General features: G+C 55.6%; 6 protein-coding genes across 6 annotated transcripts; 3 read left to right on the top strand and 3 right to left on the bottom strand.

The window, feature by feature from the left end:
• Positions 1-250: 250 nt before the first annotated feature.
• On the bottom strand, positions 251-2,247 carry CABS01_08321 (kelch repeat protein; the record flags this gene model as incomplete). The annotated part of the gene is made up of 4 exons (XM_060541681.1): positions 251-785; positions 859-1,200; positions 1,268-2,072; positions 2,130-2,247. The coding sequence occupies 4 exons, from the start codon at positions 2,245-2,247 to the stop codon at positions 251-253; spliced, it is 1,800 nt and encodes a 599-aa protein (XP_060402485.1).
• Positions 2,248-4,032: 1,785 nt separating this feature from the next.
• On the top strand, positions 4,033-5,301 carry CABS01_08320 (folate-binding protein YgfZ; the record flags this gene model as incomplete). Its single annotated transcript, XM_060541680.1, has 1 exon — positions 4,033-5,301. One exon carries the CDS (start codon positions 4,033-4,035, stop codon positions 5,299-5,301), a length of 1,269 nt encoding a protein of 422 aa, XP_060402484.1.
• Positions 5,302-5,432: 131 nt separating this feature from the next.
• On the bottom strand, positions 5,433-6,263 carry CABS01_08319 (uncharacterized protein; the record flags this gene model as incomplete). The annotated part of the gene is made up of 1 exon (XM_060541679.1): positions 5,433-6,263. One exon carries the CDS (start codon positions 6,261-6,263, stop codon positions 5,433-5,435), a length of 831 nt encoding a protein of 276 aa, XP_060402483.1.
• Positions 6,264-9,605: 3,342 nt separating this feature from the next.
• CABS01_08318 (uncharacterized protein) lies at positions 9,606-10,923 on the top strand (the record flags this gene model as incomplete). Its single annotated transcript, XM_060541678.1, has 3 exons — positions 9,606-9,699; positions 9,764-10,268; positions 10,323-10,923. The coding sequence occupies 3 exons, from the start codon at positions 9,606-9,608 to the stop codon at positions 10,921-10,923; spliced, it is 1,200 nt and encodes a 399-aa protein (XP_060402482.1).
• Positions 10,924-11,386: 463 nt separating this feature from the next.
• Positions 11,387-13,895, bottom strand: CABS01_08317 (catalase; the record flags this gene model as incomplete). Its single annotated transcript, XM_060541677.1, has 7 exons — positions 11,387-12,234; positions 12,285-12,492; positions 12,539-12,901; positions 12,953-13,097; positions 13,162-13,184; positions 13,279-13,554; positions 13,614-13,895. The coding sequence occupies 7 exons, from the start codon at positions 13,893-13,895 to the stop codon at positions 11,387-11,389; spliced, it is 2,145 nt and encodes a 714-aa protein (XP_060402481.1).
• A 992-nt stretch (positions 13,896-14,887) lies between these two features.
• On the top strand, positions 14,888-15,247 carry CABS01_08316 (uncharacterized protein; the record flags this gene model as incomplete). The annotated part of the gene is made up of 1 exon (XM_060541676.1): positions 14,888-15,247. One exon carries the CDS (start codon positions 14,888-14,890, stop codon positions 15,245-15,247), a length of 360 nt encoding a protein of 119 aa, XP_060402480.1.
• Positions 15,248-16,883: the final 1,636 nt, after the last annotated feature.

Genomic DNA, 16,883 nt, shown 5'->3' with positions numbered 1-16,883 from the left:
TTTTCATGGGCCGAGGGCAAGTAAGCTACATGTATTGTAGAAAACGCAAGTCTCATCATGTGCCTTCTCTCAGGCAGGGTATTATCGACAGTGTATACTACAAAGTCTATATTTTTCCTAGAAACATTACTTCGGCCTTGAACTTTTCCACATCTCATCATGAATTATATTTCTTCCAGTCCAGGTACCTTTCCTTCCCTCAAAGGACACCCGAAGCATTCAATCAGCCAGCCCTCAGTGCTAACTAACCTCACTTCCGCGCCTCCGTCCCGTCCAGCTCCGCCGCGTAATAGTGCCGCGGCTCCCCCGCATCCATCTCGGGAGGCTGCATCATCTTGGGCGGCACGTCGCTGCCCGAAAACGGCGAGTGGTCTCTGTACTCCCCCTGGAGCTCCGACGGCGCCGTCGTCATGGACGGGGCGGGGCCGGGCGAGTAGGCCGTCTGCTGGTGCTGCTGCATTCCGGCATTGTGGTTGTTGTTGTTGTTGTTATCATAGTAGGCGGCCGAGCCCGGGGCTTCGACGGCGTTGGGACCGGTTTCTTCTGTCGGGACCTTCTTGTGCTTCCGCCGCCTCATGAGGAAGAACGCGGCTAGGCCGATGAGGGCGACGCCCGCTACGCCACCTACTACGCCGCCGGCGATGGCGCCCGTGTTGGAGGATTTCGAATCGGAGCTGGAGCTGGAGCCGGAACCGGAACCTGAACCTGAGCTCGAGCCTGATCCGGATTTGCCGTAGTTGATGAGCGCTTCGACGCCTGAGCCGTACTGGACGCTGGCGAGGTTACTGCAACAAAAAGTCAGCGGGACTACACTCTAGACAATATGTTGTTTGGAGGGATGATGGGATCAAAACTCACCCCTCATTGTACCAAGCCTTGACGACGTCGGGCGAATCGTACGCGGCGGCCGTGGGCTCGTACGCGTCCTTCCACGCCAGCGCCGTGAGGTCGAAGACGCCGACACCCTGGCGGAAGGAATCTTCCTCGTTGAAGAAGAGGGTCGAGTTGGCGTTATTGGCCATCCTGTTGACGCCGCCGAACGTGATCATCTGGCGCTGGCCGGCGACGACGCACGATTGCGTGTCGCGCGGGGCCGCGGAGGTGTAGTTTGCCTTTTGCCAGACGAAGCCGGGGAGCGAGAGGATGTAGACCTCGTCAAAGGTTTCCTTGTTTGCGATGTTGCTGCCGCCGTACATGAAGCTGATGATGGGTTAGCACCTTTTCAAGACTGAGGTTTTTTCTGGCAGAGTTATCAAGAAGAACCTACATCTCGTATGTGTTGTTGGGGCCCTGGGCTCCGACGGTGCAGTGCCACATGCGTGGGCCCGGGGCGTTGCCGCTCGTCTGTTGGGTATACCACACCTTGGTGACGGGGTCCATGAAGTAAATCGTGCTGAAGCTGAGATAGCCCACGTTATCCACGCTCTGGCCGGTCCCGATGACGTGCGATCCTCCGCCGAAAATCATAATCAAACCGTTCGGCCCGTACGGCGCGTAGTGCGCCGTGGCGCCCACGAGGGTGCCGTAGTCGGAGTAGGGCACGCTGTCCGAGTTGTTTGTCCACGCCGTGTCCGTCGCCGTGTAGTTGAACTGCAAAAAGCCCGGCACGGGGCCGTTGGGGTTCGGGTCGGACCCGGAATCGGAGAACCCTCCAAAGTAGAAGCCGGAATCCTTGGTGCTGACAAAGGCGCCGCCCTGAGAGCGGGTGAGGGCCGTGAAGGCGGTGTTGCCGTGCGGGAGGACGGTGCCCCATTGGCCGCCGCCGCTGCCGTCCGGGGTGAAGTGCCAGAGTTTCGCGTCTGGGATTTTGGCGCCGTAGGAGGTGAAGCCGCCCCAGATGTAAAAGGAGTCTGACGAGTTGTCGGTGAAGATGGCCTGTCTCATCATTTTGGGAGCCGACTTGGAGGTTTCCTTGATTTCCACGTCCTCTGGCATCCATGATTTGGTGAGGTCGATTGAGAGCGTCGTGTTTGTCGGGTTGGAGGGCCGCCATTGTGACTGGGGACTCAACCCGCTGATGACCTGTGATACTTCACCTCCATCGTAATAGACCCAATTGCCAATGACCGACGCTGGTGTTCGTTAGTGATGCCCTGTGTCTTGAGAGAGCACATAAGGCCGAAGCTTACCTCGAGCAAAGACTCTTCTGCGAAAGTTGTTGACTGAGGGGACATCCACTTGCGCGCTACAGATAGAAGAAAGCTGTCCAACGGCGAGGAACGCCGCCAGCCATGATCGCGATACCATGATGGGTATGGTCGAAGAATTCGCTGTGAAATGCGAACGTCGCGATGATCCTCGGTGTTGTCCCGCGATCGACTCGCCGCTTCTCAACCTGGTCGATGCGCGCAGACTACGGCGTGTAATGAAGGTCGCCGCCCCTAGGAGTGAGTACCCGTACCACAAACGAGAGAAAATCCTTCAGACGCGAGATCAACTCATCCCCCAAGTGACGATCACAGACGAAAATCGAGAGAGAGAAAGATGGTTAGAGACGAAAGTGTGGCGCGAGCGGGAAGCAGCGCGAGAAGAACATGTCTCGATGCTTTTCTGCAAGACAAGGGAGGGTAGCATTGGGACCAGACACCTGATATCCGTAGGATTCGGGCGGGGATCCGCTCGAGGTGACGGGATTGATCATTGCCCTTCCATACCCCTGATCCTCCAGTCAATCTCGACTCTTTTGAGTGGTGAACGGTGAACCCCAGGGGCCCGGCCCCCCTACAAGTTGCTGATCCATCATCCCCGTACACCGATTTATGGGGGTTTCAACTGGTAGTCTGGTATTCGGCACGGGAAAAATTAGCTGATTTGGTGCGAATAGGTGCGACACTGGCAGTCTGTCGCACTCGTCCTTGGCACCCACACTGCCACGGGGCGGCGTCGAGCATTAGTGCTTACTTGGGACCGCTGGCAACATGGCTGTCATTGGCGGGTGCCTGCTGGGGTTGGTTATTCCAGGGAAATTTGGGAGTCCACCAGGGTCACAATCCCACTTCCGATTGCCTCTGTGCCTTCAGCCTTGCCAGGAGGAATGCACGCTTCTCCCGCTGTGTGCTGCGCCCATGGCTCACTGCCGCGAAGGTGCTGCTCGACATTGTTGGATATTTGCGTCATGGATATCGGGTGGCCGGCAGTCGTGATTCTGAGACATAGAGAGGGAAGACAATGTTCCAGGTCGTATGGCGGTAGGCGAGAGAGACATAGACGTAGAATCGTTGTCCACCAGGCCAATTAGCTGATCAAGTTTGGTAAAGCCACGATGGTTTCCATGTGCCTCAACACTGATGAAATAAATCCAACTCAGGCACCAATGTATCTGTATTGACTATTGCCGAGCGAGGACGGATATAAACGTTGTAATCGCTGACTTAATCTAAGCGCGCTGTGTCGAATCGTATTCCACATCAAGTTAGTGCGTCCAGGCAACGAATGTGAGCAATGCCGGCATCAGTCGCCCTGACCTGCAGCAGCGCGTCGTCGGTCCTTTTCAGAAACAGTTCCACCTGGATATTCGTACATCGTCCCCAGTGAATACAAACCCACTTGGATAGAAAACTTTGAACGATATCATGGTCCGAGGAGGATGTTGCAAGAAAAGCTTCGTCTTTAGGCAGCACTTTAGCTTCGAAAAGCACAGGCCATACAGAGGGGAACCCTTCCTCTCAGGTCGAGAGTGAGACGAACCTCTCCAGTCTCCACCATAAGTACAGGTTTCTTCCGCCAGTGGGGCAGAAACTCGGAGCAGCGCCGTCCGACCCTCCGTCCCTGACATTAGACATTGTCCAGTACCATGGGGCCTATCCCCGGGCCGAGAGTCCCGTGCGTCCCGGAGCTAGGACGTCATGACAAACCAAACAATTTTCCCATTTCACATCCTGGGCGCGGGCGTGTTCGAATAGCCGCACAGCGAGCTCGGTCGCCGATTGAGTCAACACATCATTTTATTTTCTTCTACCTTTCCTTCCCCGATACATTTTCTTTCTTGGTGTTGAAGCACCCCTAGCTCCAAAGGGCACCCGACCTGCAACGATGAACACCGTAACCCGCAACGCGACGCTCACAGCGCGCAAGCAGCTGTCCGCCACATCCTTCGTCTGCCGCACCTGCCGCCAACAACAACAACAGCGCCGACAACACTCGAGTACCAACCCGACGACTCCAACCCCGGCGCCCCCCTCCGCCGGCTACGCTGCCCTCCCCTCGCGCCGCCTCATCTCCGTAGCCGGCGCCGACGCCGCCAAGTTCCTCCAGGGCGTCATCACGGGCAACATCGCCTCCGAGGCCGCCCGCGCGCGAAAGACGGGCTTCTACGCCGCCTTCCTCAACGCCACGGGCCGCGTCCTGCACGATGTGTTCATATACCCAGACCTCGCGGGCCTCGGCGGCAGCGCGGCGGCGGCAGAGTCGGAGCAGGCCGGCACGCGGTTCCTCATCGAGGTGGACGCCAACGAGGCGGAGAGGCTGGCGAAGCACATCAAGCGGTACAAGCTGCGCGCCAAGCTTACCGTGCGCCTGCTCGCGGCGGACGAGGCGACGGTGTGGCATGCTTGGAACGATAGCGGGAAGCCGGTTACGACCGATACCGCGCTGCTGGACACAATCACCAAGGATCCGCGGACGCCTGGGTTGGGATATCGCGTGATACAGGGCGGGGATGCGGCCGCGGCACCGCCTGGGCTGGCACTGGATCTGGACGTCACGACAGAGGACAGCTACACCATCAGGCGGTACCTGCAGGGCGTCGCCGAGGGTCAGGACGAGGTCATCCGGGAGCACGCGCTGCCGCAGGAGACGAATATGGACTACATGAACGGGATCGACTATCACAAGGGATGCTACGTCGGGCAGGAGCTCACGATCCGGACCAAGCACCGCGGCGTGGTGCGCAAGCGGATCCTGCCGTGCATGATTTACGACGTGGACAGGGCGGCGCCCCAGACGCTGCAGTACCGACCCGAGGCAGCGGACCAGGACGCCGCGAATCGCGGGCCCGAGGGCGGTCTGCCCGCGGAGTCGATCCCGCGCGAGACGAGCATCGGGAGGTCTGGCAAGAAGGGGCGGAGCGCGGGCAAGTGGCTCAAGGGCATTGGGAACGTCGGCCTGGGCCTGTGCCGGCTGGAGATCATGACGGACGTCGTCTTACCTGGCGAGACGGCCGCGTCCACCTTTGACCCCGCCAACGAGTTCTTGCTGAAGTGGGGCGAGGGCGAGGGGGACGGTGAGCAGAACAACGCTGTGAAGATCAAGGCATTCGTGCCCGAGTGGTTGAGGAACGGGTTGAACGAGGCATCTGGGTAACTGAAAAGTCAGTGCCGCTCGTATTGTAAAATAGAAAGTAAAAAGGGGTATAATCGCGTAGTTGAATCGCCGCGGCCTCGTCCGCCATCATCTCCTGCACTAAACGCAAGCCGAACCCATCCCGAGCCTGTCTAGACTTTATTCCTCGGGTCGAGAGCCTGAACGGTCTCGTATTTTTGTTTGACCTCTTCCTCAGTCGCCTGACCTGCCTCGGCAGCCTTTCTCGCTTCTTTGAGTCTCTGAGCCGCAATCATTCGTGCCTTGAGATCCTCCCATTTAGGGGGTGCTGCTGATGAAGCCGGCTTTGGTGCTGGTTCTGATGTGTTCGCTGCTACAGGCGTGCTCGCATCAGCAGTAGCGTCGCCCATCGCGCCGCCCTTCCTCCTCGCCTTCTTCTCGGCCTTGAGTCGCCTCTTCTCGTCCAGCCGTTGTTGTAGCTCGGCCAGCTTCTCATCGTATTCATCAGGCTCCCTCTCCCTCTCCAACCGCTCCAGGTTCTCCCGCTTGAACCTCTCCGACTCCTCCGCCATGCGCCGGCGCCCTTCTTCGGCAAGCCGCGCCCTCTCCCGCTCCAACTCGCGCGCCTTTTCCTGCTCTGCGAGCTTCTGCCTTTTCCCCTCCTGCTCCGCGGCCTCGAGCTCGTCAATGAGGCGCTTGCGCTGGCCCTGGACGCGGTCGCGCTCAGCCTTGCGCAGGAGGACGGCCTTGCGGGCGTTGTCGTATGCGGCGCGGGCGGCGGCGTCGAGCAGGATGTCGCGGGCCGTCTCGATGAGCTCCCATTTCTCGGGGTCAAAGGCGTCCTTGAGCTTGTCCGGGTGGTAGTTGAGCGACTGTTTGCGCCACGCGCGGCGGACGTCCTTTTCCTCGGTGACGGTGCTGTCGATCTGCAGCAGGTCGTAGAGGTCCACGTTGTTGGACGAGTACTCCTTTGCTTTGGCGAGGAGGTCTTTGTTGTTGTCCATTTTCGGCGGTATGTCGTGCTGGTTTCGTTGACGTGTATGGAATTCTGGTGATGGGATGCAAGTGGCAAGTTGGAGTTTTGCATGTGGTTCCTTGAGGCTGCTGCCAAGGTTCTCCGTCAGCTCGCGCGCGTGGAGAATGGTGGCACTGGGTGGACGTCGGGGAAAGTGGGGACGCACTTTTACGCCCGTACTCCAACTTTCATTCTTCTCAACTCCAACCACCACAGAACCATCGTCAGTCCTCTTTCTCTATCTATGTCATTTCTCCCTCATTGGGATCCCTTTCCGCCGATCTCGCCGCTTTCGCCTTCAGAGTGCCCGTCATTCAGCCTCATTCTTCTTATTGTGAAGAAATGACAGGACGAATGCCACCATAAGGCCTGGAATGGCAAGTGAGATGGAAGCAACAGCCACATACCATCACCTAGTAACGGCAGCCAAAGAGATAGTGCGCCCGCAATGATCTTATTTCGATATGTCCGACTACCCTCGCGTTTCAGCCAACCAAATTGTGAAGAGAATACTTACTACCGGCTTTCTGGGTCTACAAATCCGATTCTAATCTTTTTCCGTCATTGAGAATATCCCATCCTTCTTCCAGATTCCTGGGTCGAGTTGATCATGAAGACGACAAACGGCTAGCTAGCAGGCGTCGCGCGTGGCTTGCTCGACTTTACGTCCGTACACACAAATGTTGCCGTTGCTTGGCAGCCATTCGGATCTTGACACCACATGGCATTCTCAACCGTTCTGCAAGGATTCGACAGGGACAGAATACTCAATCTCTAGACCATCACCTCGCACTTTGCTTGCTAGTTAGGGACCCTTACTTTTTGTCCGTTGCACATCTGCTTAGAGTGTCTCTGCTCATGCAATGAAGCATCGCACTCTGGTATAGGGCTCAGGAGCACACCCATCCAGTGTTATACCTTGCGTACCATACCTACATGGCCACATATATGACTTCACCATGGCAAGCGAGCAAGCAGAAGAGGGTATCGAATGGGCACAAGTGTGTACCCATCTTCCACTGCCTACTTTCAATCCTGTGAGCAAATTTCCGACTTGGACTGCTCTAAAGAGTCCACATGAATCTTGGTTTGTGGCGTTCGTATGCTGAATGCCCTAGCCTTTGTTTCCTCCCACGAGTTCAACCTCCAAGACCTAACCAAAAGCATCCAATATGCATTGTCCGAGCTGATTGCTTAGGAAGAAGGGTTGAACGAACTACGGATAGCTAACTCGAACTGTCTTGGGGAACCAAGATTACAACCGAAGCGAGGAGCAAGCCACTCGCAGGCCAAACCTCTTCCACCTAATTTTGTCGGCTATCGTGGTCAGTGCCAGACGATAGAATAGCCTCTTCCCAGGAGCTGTTCTCGCTGAGGCTGGAGCGCTTGCAGCCAGAGAGTAGCTCATGCGGCTAGACTCGAGTTTCTCAATCGTTCCACCGCTCTCCATGGCTTTAATGAGAGCAATAGGCTCGCTTGGGGGTAGTGCGCCTCTTCATCAGCCCATTCGAGAGAACGTTCAGCTCGAACTATGCGCCCGTTCGTGTCGAACCGTTCACCTACCTCTCTCTCTCTCTCAAGTATGTCAAAAAGACATTGTAGATGCGGTCATAGTCGTCTTTGAGGCTATAGTGGACCTCCTACCACAAAGTGTGTGGCTCGTCGGCTTCGGAGCAGTTAACGTAGCGTCACAACAGGTGAAAAACCTGGTTTCAGAACTTCTGTTCAACGCCACGTCTCAAGTTGAGACAGATTTACGCTGACATTCCCGCCTGCCAAGAAATGGCGGCGGATGACGGGCAACACGAGGGTGAGAGAGCTCTCCTCCTTTACCATGACCGGTCTGGGTCTGGGTGTGATGGCAGCCGTTGGACTGACAATGCGTTTGGCCGACATGAATGAGGGCACACCACGGTTCCAAGTCCCTGGATGGGTTCGATGAGACCGATTGAATGGGTGTCTAACACTGAAGCTGGCGAACCTAGATGCGGTTGACCGCCACTGATGAAGTGTTTTTCCTGCGAATTTGCAGTCTTTGACTAGAAACGTTGCATCACTGACGAAGCTGGGAAGGGCAGCGTAAAGTCAGATTGCGGACTACCTGAACCTTGGACCCGGGTTGTCAAAGGAATCAGGTGGACGCTAGGACATCGGGGAGGATGCATGCTCCGACTGAGCGCCGGAAGAGGTTAACCACTGCCGAGAAAAACGCCGGCCGGAAGCGGCTACGACAATTCCGGACGGATGCCACATGGCTCAACGAGACGCCGACAGCTTGGATCCTGTCGGCACTATGCCATTCAGACGGTCGACGGATTCGATCTGTAACAGAATGTCTCGAAACATCGCCGGACTTGGTATAATCACTGAGAAAATTTTACGCCCACGTCGACAGGTCATTGGTTGACGGACAATATTCTTGCCCGACTCGCCCGATGCCACAATTCTGTGCCGCAATTCTCACCTGCCATCCTCTCTTCGTCCACTTCGGCTATGCCTACTTTGAGCTTCGGTCGTCGTCCACCACTGCCACAAGTCTGGAACGTCTGCAGCCTCCAGGGCGCCTTCCGCATCATGCTAAACCACCCTCTCCGTCAGACTGGCTCGTCCTTTCCATGCAGCTCGAGCTGACAGATTCCTCTGCCACCGATCGCCCGGCTTGGCGGACCCTAGCAGCTAGCCTACTTACCTTGTAGGCAGCTGTTTCCACCAGAAGGTTCCCTTGAAGCCCAGCTCGCTCTCGGTATGAGTGCCAGAAATCCACCACCTCCGATCGCCGACCTAAACCAAACACTCGGTAGCGCACGCCACCGCCTGAGAGGCGCGATGAACTCATCGCCCTTCCTCCTCGGAACTTTGACTCTTCCCAGTCGAATGGTTCCAACGGGACAGAACTTTCCCCTTTTCTGCACGTTGTGTCTCATGGGAGAACCCCACGCTGTGTCTAATTCCGGCCATCTTCTGCCTTACCTGGTGCTTTCAGCTACTATCGTCCCTTACACCCCTCGGTCCCGCTGGTTCAGGAGTGCACATCTTGACTAGCCCGGAAAACATGCTTCTTTCCAAGCCATCGTCCACATCTCCTCATCTTCATATAAGTCCTTCTTGATTTCCCTTCCTCGTGGAGGTTTCATTTGCAAAACACGCACTCAAACAAACATCGAGGAAACAACCCCACCGAACGCACGACGAAAGCCCAGCCACCAGTCCTGGAGACATTGGCGAAACGACTTGAAGGTCTTGCAACGTGTAGATGCCACTTCACACTCTAAAAACGACCACATAGCGACCTGTTCAACTTGAAAGACCGGCTCTCTCGTATTCAACCACCATGTCTCCCACCCAAATCATGACTAGGCCTTGCCGTTCGCCATTCCAGATGGACGGAACAACAGAGACGTACTTTATGAGGTACCCTGGATCAGGTCAGCATTAGTTCAACCAACCAAGCAACAAGCTTTCCCATCAGTACTCTGACACCAAGTCCAGGTGATTCCCCATCGACTCCCGCCGCAGAGCCGCTGCCCACAAAGGAACAGCTCCTCGAGCTCTGCGACTCAGTCCGGACTTCCCTCCGCCACTCAAAGAGCCTCGGTCCTCACGCGGATCGGATCCAAAGCCTCCTGGAGAGGGCCCTCAAGAACGAGCTGAATCACACCCAATCTCTCGACTTTGAGACCCTCCAGTACGCCCGCCTAGACAGGCTTCTCGTCGACGTCCTCGATCCGGCCCACCGGCCCAGTCCGCTCCCGCTCCGCTTCCGCGCCGACATGGCCTTGTGCGAGAGCTTGCAAAAGATGTGGCGGGCCCGCTTCCGCGACCAGTACTTCTCCCTCGACCAGGCCCGCCAGCGTAGCCTGTCCAACGGCGGCGAGATGCGCGACATCCAATTCACCGCGTCCGGCATGGACCCCCTCGAGTCCTGGGCCGTCAGCAACAGCTGCCGCGACCCCATCTCGGAACTGGAGGGAAACCAGCAGTTCGAGCCCGGCCAGTAAGTTCCTCCACCACCATCGCTTTTCAAAGCTATTTGCTAACATCGCCAAAGCTGGTGGCTGAACCTCGCCTGCGCGCACCGCGACGGCGTCATCGGCACAGCCGTCGAGAAGCCCACAAAGGGAAAATACGGCGTCACCGCCCTACCCCTCCTCACCGGACGCGAGGAGCACATCCGCGGCAACCTCTACCGCTACGTCCGCGAGGGCCGGCTCTCCGACATGCACGTCTCCCTCCTCACCCGCGTCGGCACCCAGATCCGCATCCTCCGCGGCTACCGCCTCAAGAGCACGCTCGCGCCCCAAGCCGGCGTGCGCTACGACGGCCTGTACACGATCCGCCAGTACGGCAACAAGCTCGACGCCGCCACGGATAAATACCGCCTCGAGCTCCTCCTCGAGCGCGTCGACGGCCAAAAGAGCCTCGACGAGGTGCAGCAGGTGCCCTCGCCCTCCCAGCTGGACGACTGGCACGCCTTTAAGAAGGTCGAGGCCGAGATGGTGCGCCAGCGCAAGGGCGACGACGGCCTCCTCGACTTCAAGATGCGCAAGGAGGAGGAGCGCATCGATCGCGAGCACTGGCGGCGCGCGAGCGAGTTCAAGGCCTCGCTGGGAGCAGAGGGCTGCGGGCTGGGGTTAATCATGTCTGTTTGATTACGAGACACCTACTGAACCCTGGACAGTGACTGCGGCAGTGGGAGGAAGAGGGAAAAAGAAGAGACGAAAAATTGGCGGTCCGAAAGGGACACACTTTCCAGGATGATTCGCAGAGATACCCTGTACTACCTAGTCTACCTGTACCACTACCTTATGAATAATGATAATGCATGACGAGCAAGAGCACAATGTTTCCATTGACGTACGGCGCTGTCTTTTGCAGGCTGGCAACTGCGCTGAGATTGACTAGTGCCTCCGCAACTATGCAGCACTTGTCGCTGGAACGTACGGTTCCTCTTAAGCTGTTTCCCCCCATAAACCTAGAAGCTGAACCACAGAACGGGTGAGTAACCATGTCGTATTGATATCTAAGAAGCCTTACTTTGCCGTAGCCCGGATAAACCAGTGGGCATAAAACTATGAACATGAAGAAAAAGCATCGCGCTTACACAGCGCAATCCTAGTCCGTTGCGAAACGGTCAGTGAATCTGAATGTCGCCAAGCCCTCCTTGAAGCTGTTCACGACAGCGTTTACATCGGTAGCAGAGTACACACCCTCGCCAGCCTTGACGCCCAGCGTTGCCGACTTGGTGAGAGCCGAACTAACGCTGCCCACCGGCTTCCCCCACCTGTAAGAGTCAATGACAAGCTGTGCAGGTCTACCGGCCGGGTACAACGGAGAAGGCTTGATGTTGCCATTGAAGAGACCGTCAGCATTACGTGCCACAATGACACCGTCGAATGACGTGGCATCAGCCTGGGCATAAGTCATGTCGACTCCGTCAGTCAGCTTCTCAGCGATGACAGTTACCAAGACACCATCAGCCGCGAAAGCAGCCTTCAACTCCTTGCCTTGGCTTACGGAGCCATTAGCTGACAGGCTGGCAAGGACGCCGACCTTCAGAGTCGCGATCGAGGGCAGCTTGTTTCCAAAGATGGATAGCCCCTGAGTGGTCTTGTTGTGGTAGTACTGCGCATCGGGCTGCAGATGTTCCATGCCTAGTGCATCGGCGACACGGTTGGCAATGTCGTTGCTGATCTTGTTCAGCTGTGTGAGAACGTTCTGCTTGACCTCGGTGGATTCAAGGTGGCTGGTTTCAAAGCGAATGGCGTTGATGACGAACTGCTGCTCGATAGGAGTCAAGGAGTTGTAGAAGAGACGCGGCTGAGACCAGTGATCCGAGAAGCTGTCGGAGATTTCGCGGACCAGTTGGCCATTGTTGGTGCGGCCAGGTGCGGTGAAGAAACCGTTGCCCTGAGTCTGGTTGGCCTGCTTGGGGAAGCCCTTGTTGAGAGTGTTCGGGGTGTCTAACATTGCAATTAGTCAGAGAGTCGATAAACATGACGAGATCACGTACAGGAGTTGCGGTTGCGGTGAATGAAGTTCTGACCAGCACCGTCTCGGTTGTTGTTGTGTACGGGGCCAATCGGACGGTTGATCGGCAACTGTTCAAAGTTGGGACCGCCGTGGCGGTTGATCTGAGTATCGAGATAGGAAAAGATACGGCCCTGCAGAAGAGGATCTTCTGTGAAGTCGATGCCTCTGACGATATGTCCGGGTTGGAACTGGGACGAGTTAGCTGTGCTCGAACAGTTTGACTGAGAAACTCACCATGATCTGTTCGGTCTCGGCAAAGTAATTGACCGGGTTGGCATCCAGCTTCATCTTGCCGAGCTTTTGGAGGGGCGCAATCTCCTCGGGAATGATCTTTGTTGGGTCTAGGAGATCAAATCCAAACTTGAGGGTATCCTCCTCGTCGACAACTTGTACGCAGAGCTCCCACTCGGGTCCATTACCAGATTCAATCGCATCCCAGAGGTCCTGGCGGTGATAGTCGGCATTCTTGCCCGAAACGATCTGGGCTTCCTCCCAGACCAAGCTAGCCTTGCCTTGTTGTGTCTTCCAGTGCCACTTGATAAGCTTTGACTTGCCGTCGTCCGTGACCGCGCGGAAAGTGTGCACACCAAAGCCATCCTAGAAGTGTAAGTCAATGTTCGACGACAATAAAAACGCAACTCTACTCACCATGTGTCGGTAACTTCTCGGGATACCGTAGCCAGCCATAGCCCAGAACAAGGTATGAAGAGTGGTCGTCTGAGAGCTGAAGAAGTCCCATGCGGAATCATGGGCTGTCGCAGCTTGCGGGATTTCATTGTCCCCGCGAGGTTTTCTACGAGAGTCATGGTATCAGTACTTGAGACGGTACATAATGGAAAGGCTACAGCAAGTCTTACACTGCATGAATTAAGTCTGGGAACTAGGCAACGTTAGCTTATAGTACTCGTTGTAGAATCAAGAGCTCCCGAGTTCAGGCCGTGATGAAGCTCGCTTGGAAGGTATTATCGACGTACTTGAATCGCGTCTTGGATAAAGAACACCGGAATATTGTTTCCAACAATGTCAAAGTTGCCCTCGTCAGTAAAGAACCGAGTGGCGAAGCCGTGGACATCTCTGGCCGTGTCCGCACTTCCCCTTGATCCAGCAACGGTAGAGAACCGCACAAACGTTGATGTTTGCTTCCCCGTCGCGCCCAAGAAGGAAGCGGCTGTGAGGTTGCTGTAGTCGCCATAGCTCGTAAAGGTTCCGTAGGCACCGGCGCCGCGGGCGTGGACAGCTCGTTCGGGTACCTAAGCAGGAATGATCAGTCAGGAGATACCAATTGGAGCTGGATAGACATCGGACTCACCCTCTCGTGGTCGAAATGTGTAATCTTTTGGCGAAAGATGAAATCCTCCAATAGAGTCGAGCCACGGACGCCGGCCTTCAAGCTGACTTGGTCCTCAATTGGGCCGCCGACGTCGGATGTGAGGTATGGATCGCCCGTAGAGTCGTCGATCTCGTAGCCGGAGACATGGCCGCGAGAGCCATCTTCGGCTCGAGCTTTGATATTGGCGGGGTCTGCAAAGGGACAGCCGGCAGAAGAGAGGGTAGCAAGGCCGAGACTGGCCAGCAGGAGGGTGGTATGCATGTTGGATCAGCGATCAGAAAGATGTCTGTATGCCTGCATGAAATGTTCCCTCGGTCGATGATGAAAGATTAAGTAGACTGAACAAGCACTTCTTATTCTCGGAGGGTTAAAGAAAGGGGACAGCCGTTGGGGAAAAAATTCAACAGTGCCGAGGGACGGTAGGCCACTTAAGGGCTCCAGAGGCTTGGGTTGACAGACGGAGCTCGGTCTGAGCTACCCATGGATCCTACAGAATAACAGCAGCAAGGGGAAGGCAGGGAGCTTGATGAAGTCAACAAGAAAATCCCGATCTGGGAGGAGAAAGACCACTGGTCGGCGCACAAGCTTCAAGGATTAGCTACTGCTCCTGCTAATCCTGGACACATGAAGGTAACCATGGCAGGAGAGTATCTTTTCCAGAACGGATCGGGGAAAGTAGACTAGTAACGCTTGCCCAGAACAAATCCACATCCACATCCCGAGCAACAGCATCAGCAGGAGGAGGAGGTGAGCACGACGCGCTGCTGCCTTTTCCAAATAGGTGTGCCGGGACGTCAGGTAGGATGAGGAGTGATAGCATCATAATCATCTCAGGTGCTTTCTCCACTACACTAAAGAGAGGGGCCACAGTGAAGAGAAGAGGAGGGGCTTGCTACCAGCGCTGTCGAGTTAGAAATCCTCTGATGTGATTCAATGGAGAAGCGCCCACGGTCCCGGGAGCTCTGATGATGTGTGCTGGTAGCTTGCCTTGGCCTGCATTTGTGTCTCACGGCCGAGGCCGACAAAACGTCGACGGCGTACCGTACCATTAGACGTGCATTATGAGCCAGCCACGCTGCTAGCTAAGACAATTGGGAACACTCTTTCCCGCGGGGCTCTCCTTTCTTCCAAACGACGAGTTTCTTCTCCTCATACGGTGGGGGCCGAGCAGTATTGTTCATTGGAAACATAGCTTGCGGAGGAGAAAAGGGAACAGAAAACTTCAATACCGAGCGCCGTTTGCAACGCTTGGAATGCCTGCCTTATTTTTCTTTCCTTTCTTTTCTTTCTTTTCCCACGTGCTGACACCTTACGAAACAAGGTTACATCTAGACGACATGGGCCAAGGGGGTGATCCAAAGAGGGCCAGAGCTCGATGGTGCACAAACGGCTCGCGGGAAACAAACGTGGTTGGCGAGGAACGGCACGGCAGTTGGGGGCGGCGGCGGGCTCCAATATCACTAGCGAAGCGAGCCCCGGGCGGGAAAAGCAGATGTGGCTTGCGGAAGATCGAAAGAAAAGAAGCCACTTGGGCTAGCGATGGATGCCATCGTCCCAAGTCTGTGCAAGCCCGTGCTTCATTAAAGGGTTTGGTGGTTCGTTTCTTCAAATAGTCTTCTTGGTTCTGTAGCCTTGTACAATGGAAATGAGAAAAGCCTTCGTGTTGTGGTGATTATTGTGCAACGTTAGAGAGACGAAAGCCGAAATTCCAAAATAGCTCCAATGATCTATTGTGGTATTCGGCTACAGGGAGAGAGGTGAGCCACAAAAACCGGGAAAAGGTAACAGGAAAGGGAATTTCGCGGCGAGGGAAAAAAAGAGTTGCCAGTCCACTTTCATCTCATCTATGACGACAGCTGAGGCGGGCAGGTTCAATCTGAATTGATAGACCAGGGTGTGTTGTTGTTGAGATGAACTACCTACAGTAGCTCCGGATTACCCATGTCGAAACAAAGTCTTTGTCCTGCAGTCTAGAAAAGAGGTCGGTTGTAACTTGTGACGGGGAAAAAGGGCTTTGCGTATCCGTGGCATTTCTCCTGATTTCTAAGGAATGAGAGAGACACGAATGGGATCAAAAGCAGCTCATCCCGGATGTAGTACGAATCCCCGGCGCTGGGATGGAAGAGGAAAAGAGGCGGAGAGCTGTGTGTGAGGACGAGATTGAGGTTGAGGTGTGAGTGCGAGTGTGAGGGTGAGGTTCGAGAATGCCGAGCCATCATCGTCATCGGGCGGGCCCTCGTGTGGGGCCGTGCTTCGCTGATCACTCGGGAAGAAACAACACCAGCAGCCTCTCACGCGTCTGTAATACAAATCACCTAAGTCGCCAAGCGAGGTCGGTCGACATGGGGGCGGGTCAATGGGTTACAGCGCAGCCCGCCACGATATGTCTCTCGATCACATCTTTCTCTTCACCTTCCCAGCGGGTAAAGTGAGTTCTGCGAGTTTCCGGGCTTGAGGCTCATTCACCTGGGTCTTGATGCAAGCGGACGAGCTTGACGTGCGCCAGAAATGTACATTCTTTTGCATGGAGCCTTCCTATTTTCTCCATTTCATCTCGGTCAAAATGAGACGATTGCTTTCCAGGGCTCTCTCCGCTGCCAAAGCAAGACGAGACGGTTCGGCACTTATCGGCGAGACGGAAGCGAGTGCGGGAAGATCATACGCAGGAGGTCTTTATGGATTGCTCTGTGCGACCAAAAGGAAGACTCATGTACTGTCCGAAGTTTTAAACCCATGATTTGTTGCTCATGGAGCAGAAATCCTCCCGGAGCCAATCCCGAGGTCCCCCGCCCACTCTCCGTCATCTGTTCATCATGAGGGAAAGCTGTCCGTCCAATAATCGGGAAATCGGGTTTTCAGCTAGCATGGCACTCTCCATGGCTTGCAAAACTAGAACAGAACGAAAGCACAAAGTCCAAAAGTCTGGACAAAGAGAAAAATCCTTGAAACGTGCCCTGTTCGGGTGCAGGGGAGCCGCTGCAGGCTATCCGGAGGTATGTCCGGCTCGGAGCCGGGGTGTATCGATGTGGACTCCAAAAAGCACGTAACATGGCACGCGACAGTAACACCTTCTCTTATTGACTATATCTCTCATTTGGCTCAGAGCTTCCTCCTCTGACGACACGCAGTAAGGGTCCATTCTGTTCTACCAATTACCGTGGGATGTGAAATGTCTCGGCACCGTGTTGGGCAGTCGGCTTTGCTTTCATCTCGTTCTGCATCAGCCTCTTCCCACATTCCCCGCTGATA

This window comes from Colletotrichum abscissum, assembly GCF_030869225.1.
Source record: "Colletotrichum abscissum strain IMI 504890 chromosome Unknown Scaffold_18.1, whole genome shotgun sequence".
Classification (NCBI taxonomy): domain Eukaryota; kingdom Fungi; phylum Ascomycota; class Sordariomycetes; order Glomerellales; family Glomerellaceae; genus Colletotrichum; species Colletotrichum abscissum.
This window is presented reverse-complemented; position numbering and strand designations above follow the sequence as displayed.